Source organism: Suricata suricatta, chromosome 12 (genome assembly GCF_006229205.1).
Source record: "Suricata suricatta isolate VVHF042 chromosome 12, meerkat_22Aug2017_6uvM2_HiC, whole genome shotgun sequence".
Lineage (NCBI taxonomy): Eukaryota > Metazoa > Chordata > Mammalia > Carnivora > Herpestidae > Suricata > Suricata suricatta.
In genome coordinates, this window is record NC_043711.1 from 66,517,016 (window position 1) to 66,531,782 (window position 14,767).

A 14,767-nucleotide genomic window follows, 5' to 3' on the forward strand; every position below is an offset into this window, starting at 1 on the left:
GGATATTATGATCCAGAACCCTCAAGCCAAGCCACTTTCAATTCCTGACGCACAGAAAGTCTAGTATAATAAATCCTATTTTTGTTTTAAGCTGCTAAGTTTGGGATAAAATTTCAGGCAGCAGTATATAAATAATACTGCATGTGTCACCATTTGACTTACTATGTATTATATTTTATTTACTATTTTTTAATAGTTTATTGTTAAATTGGTTTCCATATAACACCCAGTGCTTCTCCCCACAAGTGCCCTCCTCTGTCACCATCACCCCCTTCCCCCCTCTCCCTCCCCCTCAGCCCTCGGTTAGTTTTCAGTATTCAGTATTTTAAAAGCTATTAATGACCACCCCCACACATCCTAGAACACGAACTCCTGAAAGAAGGGTATGTGTGTGTATGTTTTCAGTGCCTAGAATAGTGCCTGCACTGTCAAAGAGTGTGTACTTAACAAAAATATGTAGAATGAATGCTTAGAAAAGCCATATCTGGGTGGTGGGGAGACACACTGATGTGGTTGGAGGAAGGATGCTGTGGGAATCTCTGTGACACCACTGCTTTGGTACCCCAGGTAACACCATTCCCACTGTATTCAATGTGAATGGAGACTTCTTAGAGCACAGCTCCATGTGAACTTCATTTTGACCTTGTGGATCCTCTGAATGGGCTTTGGGGACCATCCACAGGGTTCCATTGGTCACAGTTTGAGAAATAGTCATCCAGGAGACTAAGACCACAGGAAGTTGGAATAAGATCAAGCCTCAAAAGAGAGATCCTGGTTCCTAACATTTTACAAAAATATCAGAGAGTTACCAGACTTTAAGAGCCCATGGGACTGAACAATGAGTGTGTCAGTGGCAGGTCAGAACTGACAGCCCATAACCAGGGACCACCTTCCCCTTCATGCCCTTGATCTAACCTGATACTCCCCATACAGTTTTAGAGGCAGGAAGTAGAGGGCAAAGAATGATTGAGGGGGTAAAGATTGGAGGTAGACCAGTTTCTCAGGAAGCTTGATCTGAAGATAAAATATTAGGGGGCACTTGCTTGGCTCAGTCAGTGGAACATGTGACTCTTGATCTAGGTGTTGTGAGTTCGAGCCCCACATTGGGTGCAGAGATTACTTAAAAATAAAATCTTAAAAAAAGGAATTGAAATCAAGGAGAAAGAAGATTGGGGGAAAGTCCATTTGGGACAGGGACTAATGTGGTTGGTGGGGGAAGAGGAGGGCTAGTGAACCTGCAGGAGAGAGAAGAGGAAAAACACTTAATAAGATAGGAGATTCAGCCAAGGCATTCTAAGTATTTTCTCTATTTGGAAAACTCTTTTGTTCATATTAAAAGAAATTTCAAGCATTAGTAAACAAAGTGGGTGAGTTTTTGAGGGGAGGGAGCTCCTCCTGTTCTGATTCAATACACCTTGTCTGACTGGCTCTTCTGTCCAGAGACTGTGCCAGGCGGTTTTCACATATCATCTTGTTTAAACCTCCCACACTCCCACAGGGCAGGTTTTCCCCTTCATTTAATAATGAGGAAACTGACCTTTAGTTAGAAAAACCACCAGAGTAGGAAGCAGAACTTGTACAGTTAAGAGCTCTGTCCACACCAGTGCTGAACTGCTCTTTCTCCACAGATTAGGAGGGTCTGTATATGTTATCACCTAGGCCAGGAGGCCTCCAAGAGTGAAAGGGAGCATTGCCAGGAATACACCAATGGCAACAGGCATGAACAGGGATCACTCTGTGTCACACAGCACCTATGCTTACTCTGGCCAGGTAGGTTCATGCTTCTTGCTTACAGACAATGCCTCAATACTTAAAATTGTAATAATTAAAATTCTAATGAAACGGGTCTCCGTGGTCAGAACCACAGCTCTGTTTAATGGGTAAAGGTGGAAAGCATGACTGTTGGACCCTTCTACTAATTTGCGGCAGGGGGATGGCTCAGGATGGCCTTGAATCATGCAGAACATAGAGTATAATTAAAGCAAGATGGTGATATGGACTCTTATTGTATTCAAATTTTCACCATGGAAATTTTATATTTTGCTTAAATTGTATTTTATGGTCTAGAGGATAAAACAAAAGCTCTACTTCATGAGAAATCTGCTTTTCCTCATCCCTGCTTCCTTTTTTTTTTTAAGCTAGTCAGTCACTAAGCTCATTTGAGTGATGGCAAAGTCAAAATTATGACTGCCTGATTTTATCCTTCACTGCACTCATCAAAAAATTAAATTAAAGATCACGCTTATGAATATAATGCATGAACTCCTGCATGGCATTCTGAAAGATAGAATGTCCCTTCTGTCCAGCCACTCACAAAACAGAATGTCACACGATACAGTAATATGCAGGAAAAATAATAGGGCCGAGAGAAAATTCTACCTCTTAGGACATATAAAGTGCATTCCACCAATGGTTCATGCGTTCAGAAAAATTTATTTTAGTCAAGACAATAATAATAATGCCCCTAATAGCCACATTAGATCCTTCAAACTTGTATAGTGCTTTCTAGTTTCCAAAATGTTTCCACATGTAATTTCATCTGACAGAAGAAATCATTAATATTTTAAAGTGCAGCACAGGCTGCTTGATTTAGCATGGCAAGGGCTCGGGTTCCTGAAGGCTGTGCATCCCATGTAGGCTTGCTGAATATTCTATGCAGAGGCAATTGTAGAATGAGAGCCAAAGTGCTAGTGCTTTCTGTAAAAAAGATGGTAGAAAAATACATTCATTACCAAAAGCCACTGAAGGCTTTGGATATGAATGTTTGGAGAAAATTACCGTTCTAAATTTGCTACTGAAATTTAGAAGCATAACATCTCTAGTTTTTAAATGAAAATATGTTTTCTAATAAATAAATAACTAAAAATTCTTGCCATATATATTTTTCAATTACACACAAATTTAGAAAGTTGAATACTGAACTCTCCCCAGTCTGCCCCTGCCTCTTTTCCACTCCTCTAAGATAATTCCTGAGATCAATTAAAAAAAATTAATGCTTATGTTTGAGAGAGACAGAGAGAGAGAGAGAGAGAGAGAGAGAGAGACAGTAATAGAGAGAGTGAGCACAAGTGGGGGAGAGCAGAGAGAGAGAAGGAGACACAGAATCTGAAGCAGGCTCTGGGTTCTGAGCTTGCCAGCACAGAGCCTGACACAGGGCTCGAAACCATCAACCTTGAGATCACAACCCGAGCCAAAGTCAGTTGCTTAACCGACTAAGCCACCCAGGCACCCCTGAGATCAATTTGTTATATATCTTTCCAGACTATATATTATATACGTGTGTATGTGTATGTACATATATAGGTATGCATGTGTCTATTTTTATATGTATATTTGTGGGTATTTACTATCTACCAATCATTTATCCTATTATCTATCTATCTATCTATCTATCTATCTATCTATCATCTATCTATCTATCTATCTATCCACCTATTTCTTGAATACATGGCTGAGCTGATGCTTTTTATTTTTTATTAAAAAATTTTTAATATTTATTTTTGAGAGAGAGAGAGAGAGAGAAAGAGGCAGAGAGACAGAGGGAGACACAGAATCTGAATCAGGCTCCAGGCTCCAAGATGTCAGCACAGAGCCCGATGCAGAGCTTGAATTCACAAACCGTGAGACCATGACCTGAGAACCAAAGTCAGACACTTAACTGACTGAGCCACCCGGGCACCCCAGGGTTGGTGCTTTTTAAAGGGAACCCCACAGAAGTCAGAAATGATGAAGGATATTGAATCAAAATTTGTAAGCAAGCACTGGAATTATTATTTGCTTTGAGGCATTTGCTAATATCTAGATGGTCTAGATCCTAGAAGAGTAATTCTCAAAGTTAAGCATGCATGTGAACACCTTGAAGGCTTTTAAGAACAGATTACTCAGCCCTACTTTAGCATTTCTGATTCAGTAGGTCAGAAATGCATTCAGTGATGCAGATGGAGGAACACACTTTGAGAACTACTAGCTAGAGCTTGGGTTTGAATGAACTACACATATGAGGCATAGGACTAGTGCTTTGGTTCTGAATATAGTGAGATATTTTTCTGTCTCAGTTTTAGCACTGAGGAAGAAAGGAAAAAAAAGTCTCTGTTGAGATTTCCTAATCTTATATATATACTAATATGGGCTTAAGGACAAGTGGCAAACAAAACAAAACATAATAAAAAACTCTAAGCCAAGTATATAGTTTAAGGTTTTCCTAAATCAGCAGAAACTTCTGGTATCTCAAAAACAAAATGTAAATAAATAAGCTCTTCATCCAACTTCAAAAAATCCCCACAAATAAAAATCTAAAGAACATGGCAGTAAAAAAAAAAACCCAGAATATACAAGGAAATTACTGTAATCATGAATCTGCAAAAACAATAAACCACAGAATTTGACTTACACAGACTAGAGATACTGAAATTTAAGATATAGATTATTATTATTATTTTCAATGTTTATTTATTTTTGAGAGAGAGAGAAAGACAGAGCATGCACGGGGGAGGGGCAGAAAGAGAGGGAGACATAGACTCCGAAGCAGGTTCCAGGCTCTGAGCTGTCAGTACAGTGCCCAGTGTGGGGTTCAAACCCATGGACCACAAGATCATGACCTGAGCTGAAGTTGGACGCTTAACCGACTGAGTCACCCAGGTGCCCCAGATACAGATTATTTTTAAAAATATTTTATGTGGTTAATAAATAAAGAATAGCCAACTATATTTGAAAAAGAACTAAATAAACTTATAAAAATTAAAATAAGAAAAAATATCAGATTAAATAGAGTTAAATAAAATTAGAAAATTGCATGAGAGTTTTGACAAAATAACCATAAAGAAGTATCAAAGAGAGACAGGGATATAGAAAAGGAAAAAGAAAAAAGCAATGTAGCTTAGGAATCCTGAAGGACAGAGAAAGAAGGATTTGAGAGTGGTGGAAGAGTAATATTTGTTGAGATAAGAGGAGAAAAACATTCAGACCTTTAATTTTAAAATGTCCTGGATATTTTCTGGATAGTTTCTGGATAGCTGTCTGTTAAATATCCAACTCTTGGTTTCAGCTCAAGTCATGATCTCACAGTTTATGGGTTCAAGCCCCACATCAGCTCTGGGCTGACAGAGCAGAATCTCTTCAGATCCTTTGTTTCCCTCTCTGCCTCTCTCCCTCTCATGCTCGCTCTCTCTCTCTCTCTCTCTCTCTCTCTCTCAAAAAAAAAATAAACATGAAAAAAGTCCATTCCCATATCTTGGGAAACCCACACTGAGGTATATCAAACTGAACCCGAGGGACACCAAAGATAAAGACCAGACTGTCAACACAGCCAGAAAGAAAAGACAGACCATATAAAAAGAAACTACTAAACTGAGGTATTGCTTCTTAACAATTAAAGAATTGACAAGACTGGGGGGGGGGAAATCTTACATGCTGCAAGAAAATAATGATCAACTTCAAATTTTTACCCAGAAAAACTGTCTTAAAAAAAAACCCCTCAAAACAACATGATAATGTTTTCCCACAAAGCCTGAGAGATTTTCACTAAAGGAATTTCAAAAGGGTTTCTTTGTGGAAGATGGAGGAAAACTGTCAGAGGAGCATGTTTTATTAATGGTGCTAAGTTTTCTATAATGATATTCTTTCAATTAAGTTTTTTAAGAAGAAAATTGGTTCACATTCATGAAAGCTCGAGTTGCTGGACCTGGTATTCGCCAGGTGATTTTCAAATAATTGTGCCTATAATTTGCTGATTCATGGATGGCTAATCATTTATATCAGATGCCAGCCAATCTTCAATTACTAATTATTTCATTATTGGTATGATGTTGCAGTGGGTCAAGTCAGAGTACACCACTGTCCATGAAAGTTCAACCAAGATGGTGAAAATAAAACTATGTCCAAAAGTCCCTGACATGAAAACCATATGTAAATACATTTAGAAATTGCTCAGTTATGTATTCTGATGTTTAGTACTTCAGCACAATATTTACTAAAATAATAAAGCTTTCATGGAGGCTGCAATGATGGCAACATTGCTTCCCCTAACAAAACGTTCTGGTTTCCAGAAGAGAGAAAGGGAAAAGGATTAGTGAAGGTGTGTTGTTTCTAGAAAAAAGAAGACATTCTGACATAACAAACTGGTGGACTTGGGAAGTTAGAAAACCATTTGCAGTCTGCTTAAAAACAGATCTGCAGAACGAGAAAACTTGCCCATATGTTTGCAGGATTCTTCTGAATCAAAATATGGTTATTATGGTTATATGTGCTAGAAAATCTAGGTGAGATTGTGTTCCAGCTCTACTCTCTGTGATCCTGTTTGAAAATGTTTTTATAAGGTAAACTGAGGGTTGGAATCAGGGCAGAGAACCCAAAGGTAGGGGAGAAGCAAGATGAAGCCAAGTGATAGGGAATTAAGCTTACTGATCTATGAATAAAAATACCAGGAGCTTCGCTTCAATTTTAGGGAGACGACCAAGTTGGAAAAGGACTGCCAACTCTAAAATGTGAAGGAAACTACAGAGAAGGGTCATGATCCACATTACCCCTCCTCCAGTGACAAAATGTTCCATTTGTGTATCCAGTGGGAAAGAATTGTAACTCTTTACTAAAGGTTGTAACTCTCTGCATCCTGACAGGAAGGGAAACATATGCAACGGTATTGAATTTAGGACATAGTTTATTTTGTCAACATAGAAACATTGATAAAAAAATGAGTGCTCATGACAGAATCATCTGCCACTGGCATGTAAGATTACGCTGCCTTTTTTCACTGTCTTCTAGCAACTTTTGATTTCTGGTCCCGAAAGTCATCTTAGGAATAAATGAACAATTCCTGTTTCTATGGAGTGGCTAACATTTACATTTCGTCACGATGCCACAGACACAATGTGTTGACCACTTTTGTGCTCAGAGAACATTTGGAGACCATATATTTAGTGAGGTAAAGCCATATATATTACCTACTCATACTGAGATTATGGGATGATGTTCCTCAACAATGCAAATTATTTAAGAGGTGAAAGACGTTTCCACACATGGAAAGGAATACTCAGGCTAATTTGAGAAGGCAGCACTGCTACAGTTCAGGGCTCACCAGGTGAGACTCACTAGGAAAACAGGTTCAGGTTCTGGGAAACAACTTTTGATGTGGGTTGTTCATTTGATGGGAACCTCCAGGGAAGGTGGAGCCTCTCCAAGAAAAAGGCAATTGTTGCTTTGCCCGGATCTTGTGGCTTGAAGAGATTGTCCAGGAAATGACCTCATTTGAGTAGGAGATGAATGCCCTGGCTACTCTCTTACTGCCTCGGGCCAGTTAGAGCTGCTGGCCTACTCTGTGGTTCTGAGTGTCCTCCTCTAAAGGATTCTAAGTCCTCAAGCACATTTCAGTGAATTAGGACAGTGTGCACCCTTCCAGGGTGCTGATTATGATGGCAGTTATAATGGCCATCATGAACTCTGGGCCCCTGCTAGGCGCTTTACACACACTCTTTCCATTGTTTACTGTTAGTTGGAAATGTTTATCCCTCACTCCTCAACCAAAGTTCAGAGAACATTCATTGCTGTGCCCTTCTCCTCATCCTTTCCTCATTTATCCAAGCCTGGGGGAGAAAACACCCATTTTTTGAGAGGGGAGGGAGAGAGAAAACTTATAAGCAGGGGAAGGCTGAGGAAGATGGAGGGAGAGAACCCAAGCATGCTCAGTGCAGAGTCTGACACAGGGCTTGATATCACAACTGTGAGATCATGACCTGAGCCAAAAGTCAAGAGTCTGAGGCTTAACCTACTGAGCCACCCAGGCGCCCCAGGAACAGTTCTGTCTTGAGTCACTCTCAGATCACCTATCCACAGAGAAAGCTGTTTCTTTTTTCTTTTCTTTTTTTTTTTTTTTTTCATTTAATAAGCTCACCAGGGTAGCCTCTGTGCAGCAATGGGGACACCGAGGACAATGGTACTTGCTCCTGAGGGGACATGGGTTACTTCTTTCATATTTAGGAGTGAAGTCCAGCATTTAGGAAGCTCATTTCAGGGCAGGGCCACCATATGCTCTGATTTAACCTCATTAGTAACAAAGTTTATGTTTCTGATTTCAAACTTCCAGCTTTGCCTTCTCGGCTGGTTCTGAACAGAGGTGAGGGTGCAGGCAATGTTGGAACCCCGACACTCATGTGGATGTTGTGCTGTCATGGAGGTGAGATGCTCAGGATCTCCCTTCAAGAGACACCATACTGCCGGAGTGGAGTTAGCTGACAGCATCCATGGACCACACTTTGGGGGTCCCACGGTGGGCACTTTCTCCCCACACTGCTTGCAGCCAGCGAGTGAGCTGGCATAAGGAGGTCCTGGAGCCCGGCCATTCCTGCCCAGTGCAGGTCCACCATGATGGCCGTCTTCGCTCTGAGTCTCCCCAGACTTTCTCAGACTATATTGCAGAGAGGCTCTTAGCTAATCTTCCTTCCTTCCTTCCTCCTCCCCCTGCTTCTTCTGCTCCTGCTCCTCCCTGTTTTAGCTTTTGAGGTTTTTTCGCATATACGTTTCCTGCCCTTCTATTTCATCTTGGCATCTTCTTTCCCAAAGACCCAAGCTGACACCACCAGCATTATCATATGCTCCATTTCATAGTGGAGAGAAAGTGAGGCTCCTAAGACAGAGAATAGGAAGCATAAATACATTCCCCTTTAAGAGGTTCATGTATACTCATGTATATGTCAGAGACCCCTTTAAAAAAGCCAACTCTACATTTTCATAGAAAAATTTTGAATACCTTGTAGGTGGCACAGGTATTGTAAGTAAAAGAGAGACAGCTTCATTTCTTCAGAAAACTGAGTCCAGTGGGACCTGCCCTTTCAATGCTAAGCACTGGCTTCTTGAAAGTGGGACAGAACACTAAAGACCAGAAGCATTTCCAGCACCCACCACTGACATTGGAGTCAGGACTCAGAACGTGATCATGAAAAAAAAAAACAAAAACAAATGACCTTAATAAGGCAATAGCCACTCACTGTGCATCACACAGAGGTCTCCACCTAACTCATAAGCACCACCGACAATTTGAGCATTTGCAATTTGCAGGAACAGAAAATATATCGCACCGAGAAACTGTTTTTTTTTTAACTTAATTTTAACCTTCACAAATTACACCTACACCTAGTGTTTTGTCCTCACATTCAGGGGAGAATCAACATATTAGGAAAGGATAAATAATTTTTCTGTGATTTCTGCACCCTCAGGAATATCTGAACATGAGAGCACATGTGTAATTTAAAAGTTAACCAGAAGGTTTTTTTTCATGGAGTGATTTTTTAGTGACCAGAGGAAAAGGACTCACCTTCACTGGAGTCTTTGGAACATTCTGGCTTCTTTGCTTTGCTCTTCTTGTGGGGTGGCGAGAGGCCTTTTGGCTCTAACACCTCTGGAAGCATAAAGATTTACAACATCCTTATGTAGATATTAAATATTTAAAATTATGTTAAAGTTTAAAGTTCTTTCTTTTTCCCTACATGTGCCGTGACACTTGATCATAGATGCATGTGTCATTTCGACAAGAGCCTGTGATTTGCCAGTGTACATAGATTAAACGCTTCAGCTTAAACATCTTTTCTTTACCATCATTAATGATTCACCCAAATGTGAAATCTTAAATGTTTATTTTATTTTATTTTAAAGTTTATTTATTTTGAGAGAGACAAAGACAGAGTGAGTGGGGGAGGGGCAGATGGAGAGGGAGAGAGGATCCCTAGCAGGCTTTGCACTGCCCGGCACAGTCCCACACACGGCTTGAACTGTGAGATGGTGACCTGAGCAGAAATCCAGAGTTAGATGCTCAACTGACTGAGCCACCCAGGTACCTCTTAAATGCTTTTATTTTAAATTAAAAGAAATTCTCCATGAGGAAACCCCCATTTTTTTTTCTCCATAGGGGATTGATTTAAAACTTTACAGATTAACTGACAGCTGCCATTGGGCAAGTTCCTTTTACTAAGTCCTCCAAGTCAAGCTAGATGAGCGTCAATGTCGTCTCATTTTGGGGTGAGAGGAGGGCACGGTGCTTGAACTTACCCTCCATTTAGCAGATTTCATTAGTCATCCAAATTCTAAACAACTTCTCTATCTCCCCAATTAAATTATTATGTTTCCCACTTTTCTCAGTGGTTCCCGATACCCTCAGGCCATGTCTATCCAAGGAGGTTTAAATTCTGAAGAATTTAAACAGGAAAAAAAAAATTCTAAAGGTGGTTTTAGGAATCATATCTCTACATTCATCCCATTCAGATATATTTAATTTGTATTTGTTGGGCATTAATTTGTATTTCTAGTCCTGCTCTCTCTACTAAGCTCAAAGCACGTGTTTTTCCCCTGCATCTCATTTTGTATTCTGACTGGATGTCTTTGCTTTGCACCTCCTCATCCACTCTCCATCCTTTACCCCACTTCCCATCCAGCTGCACCCTGGGGTATGGGTCTCTATGCACCAGTGAAATTTCTTGCTTTCTACCTAGAAAAGTAAGGGCTTTGAGGGCTTATTTTACTCCTTTATCTAAGCATATAGCCCCAATCAGTTGGCTTTTTCCACACGACCCTCTCTGTATCATGAGTCCTTAACTACCATCTCCTCCATTTTCCATTCAGAGTTGGGATTTAACTGTGACTCACTCTTTCCAGGCCTAATGATTATCCTTCACTTATCTTTCACCAAGCATTTCAAATTTATGTAATAATCCCATTAGTCACATTTGGAACAATACTTTTGCTATCTGCAAACCTGTTCTCTCCATAGTATTTCATACCTCATTATCTACCCAAGAATTTAAACCACAAAACTGAGATATTGTCCTTAATATTTTCTTTCCTATACTTTTCTAGGAAGTAATCATAAATCCTATCAGCTCTGCTCCAAAATATATCCCACATTCTTCCATGGTGCCTCCTTTGCAATCATCACCCTAACCTAAACCTGCAGCATCTCTCATCTGGGCTATCACAGTAACCTTCTGGCTTTCTAACTTCCCTAAAATTATTTTCCATGTAGGAACTAGAATTATCTTTTTTAAACATAAACCAGATCCTGTTGCTCACCTGTTTACCACTGGTTTTGGATCACAGACCAAGACCAAGTGGATTGATCCAAATCAATTTCATGGGCCAGGACAACATGCCACTTGGGCTCTACCTACAGGTCTAGCCTCATCTCCCACTTGTGCTTTGGCTTCAGATTTATTGGTTGCCGTTTTGTGTTCTTCAGCTGTTACTAGGCTAGTTTTTGCCTTCAAATCTTTATACCTGCTATTCTTTTTCCCACCTGAGCTACACATTCATGTCTAGTTCCTTCTCTGCCTTTAATCTCAAATAATATTCAGCTCCCAATAAAGGCCTTCTCTGAATTCCTAATATGAAGGGCCCTTGCATGGGAAATCTCTCTCAAATACATCATTTAATGTATCTGAAATTATCTTTGCCTCTTCTTTGTTTCTTTAGTGTATGTCTTCCTTCTCCACTCCACCTCGTAAGAATGTAAGTTCCTTAAGGAAATGACATTTATCTTCCCCAATCTCTCTTGTGTACTTGGTACCTAGCAGTGTCTTGGGAATTTCATTTCCAATTGGTTTTATTTCCCCTTTGCCCAAGCCTTTCTTTAAGACCAAGATATAATGGGGCCCATGCCTAATTCTTACTCTCTCAGCAGCTGTCGCCTTATGCCAGGATTTTAAATTTAAACTGCAGAGCTATGGCGACTCATTTTTCTTTTCCCATTTATTAGAAAAAGGAACAGAACAAAAAATTGCATTTCATAGATATACTATTAAAAACCGTGGCATTATGGATTACAAAGTTTTGGGGGGCACTATAGGCTTTCTGTGGTAGCAAGGCAGTCACCTCAAAGATCATTACCAAGGCCAGGGTGAGAAATTTTTCCAATGACTACATTAACAACTCCCCCCAAAACTTCTGTCACCAGGTGTGCGATGGATGTTGACCCTGCAGAACGGGTTCAGCACAACCAGAAATGAGATGCTTGGAACAGCTCACTGAGCACAGATGCTGGGCTCAAAAGGATGCATTGGGTGGGCAAAGAGACCCTTGCAATCTTCCACGGAGGAGACACTAAGACGCCTGGGAAGATGCTTCTGAAATGCATCAACTACAACTAGGACTAAGGAGAATTTCCAATGCTGGGGATTCAACTCCAAACCAGCATTTCCTGAAAGTGAGTTTTTGATCATACACCTGACTTCCCAACCTTAATGGGAATTCTTGGGGAATGGGTAAGACAGCTCTTAAAGAAATCTATTGATTTCTGTTTGTCTACATTTTGAGGTAAGTACCTCAAAAGTACTGGTACTTCATTTTTTAAAAAGTTACAGAGCCCTCCTTGGGTAGTCACTGGACGTGGATACATGTTAATTATGAATAGTCATCTGTGACATAAGTATGCTATCATTTCCTAACACCCATGGATGCACCCACTAATGGCCACTGACACATATGGCCTCTGTGCTCAGATTTCTACTTGTGGATCAGCAGGAACAACACTCCCTTTGGCCTGGGGAGGCTGAAGGAACATTCCTCCAAAGTGGCCCATACTTCTCCTTGACAGCATATCATATTATCTATGTTGCCTCTGTTTCTGGCAGAGAATGGAGACCTGGAGTTTTGCCATGAGCCTAGCTTTGCTCCTTGAAGAGCTCAACTGTGCCCCTGATTTCTCATGTAGCTGAACTGCCATAGGTGGATGTTGATTTTCTAGTCCTGCTTGGGTCTCATTTCAACAGCGCAAGGTCTTGGGAGTGGGAGGATATGGGGAAATGTTTTCTATTGTAGGATAAAGGAAACTGATAAAGGACTTAAAAGGAATTCTAAGCATTTAAGCTGGTCTGTTTCTGCCATTTCCCATGGGGGCAGAGCCTCACCTTGAGGATGACCTGGTCTCACACCATCTGAGATGTTCCTGGCTCTATTTACTTGTAGGGTCTGGAGACAGGTTACAAGGGCATGAATTTTGGGCTCAGACACACCAATGGACCAGCTATTTAAGCCAGGAATGAATTCCTCTCAAGTCTTGTGTAATAACGATCCCTTCCCCCTATAGTTGTTGCGTATCTTAAATGAGTTCATGTATGTTGAGTGACTGGCACAACGTACATGCTCAGTTAAAATCTGGCTCTGCAGAGGTGTGCTGGGGCTGATGTGAGCCAGCTGACTATACCTATCTCTCAGCTCCCATTCATTGACCTCAGTGTTGGTAGCTTGAACAACTTCATGATGTGTGTAGTTACACTAATAAAATATGCAAACTCTCCAAAATGGGGTTCCCTCCACACAGAGAGTCAGTTTACTAGCACGTCCCTGGTTTTTGGTATTCAGATAATTATTCAATATCACTCACTAGCACTTTTTGTCCAGTTATTTGTCCTAAATAGCCATTTACTAGCATCAGCTGCATTCTTAAAAATCCTTTAGCATTTCCACTTATATGAGTAGAAGATGTGATGCAAGGCAGATTAAAGGCAGTAGTTAATGGTCTGGATAGAGACCTCTCTTGGAGACCAAAATGCCCAAGTGTGAGATTTGAACTGAAGTCAGCCTGCTCACCAATGTCTGGTAAGGCCAGTGGCACATCATGAAACCATTCTGCACAGAAATCTCCCATGATTTTAGCACTCCTATATTAGGAAATGGAGAGCAGCTTCCCAAGTCCATTCTGGCCTAGTGACTTAGTATCCTTGGGCCATTGAGTATGACTTTAACAGCTGCATCCAGCTTCTAGCCACAATATCCCCAGGAAACCTGATGAGACTAAAATCAGAAATGATGATCCAATTAAAGCCCCCCAAACCTCATATGCTGACTCCAATCTTGTGGGCTCTGCATTAGCATTAATAATGATTTTCTTAAAATCACTCAGTGGTTTGGATAGCTAGCTGCATCTCATTAAGAAGTCAACTCCCCCTGCCTAGAAATGTGTACTTATGGTACTTAGGCAAATGGTCCTTAGCAAGATAAGGTGCTTAACCTGACTGGCTGAAAGGCCAGTACTCCCCATGGCTGAAGGATATTCCAAGGATACTTCATGTGAGCAGGATAAATGAAAATAGCAGAAATTAACATTAAATCCGTGGAATTAAATCAAGATAGGGGGTGACCACTTATAATCTTTTTTTGACATATGGTTCTTTTAAATAATAAGACATCCCATGTGAATATAGGAATGGATATTCTAATTGAAATTTCACCTTGGGCTTAATGCTTTACAAAATGCAAGCAGAGTCTTTGTCTTAGGTGGGATTTTCTCAAAAGACACTAAGACAGGGGTTTGAGTACAAGTACTTAATTTAAAAGATTATCACAGAATGTGCCAGTGGTGAGTAGGGAGGTGAGACAAGAAAGGGAAGGCACAGAATACTGGGTGATCAAGCTCCACTGTAGACAGTCAGGGCTCAATTTTATTGGGGACCTCTGGGTGATGGTAAAAATATCTTGTTGTCCAATACCACACATTGCCAATGAATATTTGAAATGTGTCTGGTCTGAATTCAGATATGAATGTAAAATAAATACAAATTTGAAAAACTTAGTATGGAAAAAACACGAATGTAAAATATCAGACTAATAAAATTTTTAGATTGATTATATGTTGAAATGATTATATTTTGGTTATATTATGTTACTAAAATTTTTATTAAATTCACTTCATTCATTTCTCCTTACTTTTTGCAATGAGATTACTGGAAGTTTGAAATTAAACACGAGGCTCACATTATATTTCTACTGGATGACATTGGAACACAGTATG

At 40.2% G+C, this 14,767-nt stretch overlaps 1 protein-coding gene across 1 annotated transcript in view; it reads right to left on the minus strand.

Moving 5' to 3' along the window:
* LOC115274014 (ADP-ribose glycohydrolase MACROD2-like) overlaps positions 1–14,767 on the minus strand; it is a 1,308,895-nt gene that overhangs the window by 129,494 nt on the left and 1,164,634 nt on the right. The window contains exon 8 of the mRNA XM_029917378.1: positions 9,305–9,388. Within this exon, the coding sequence (XP_029773238.1) occupies positions 9,305–9,388 (84 nt within the window). The remainder of the gene's footprint in view (positions 1–9,304; positions 9,389–14,767) is intronic.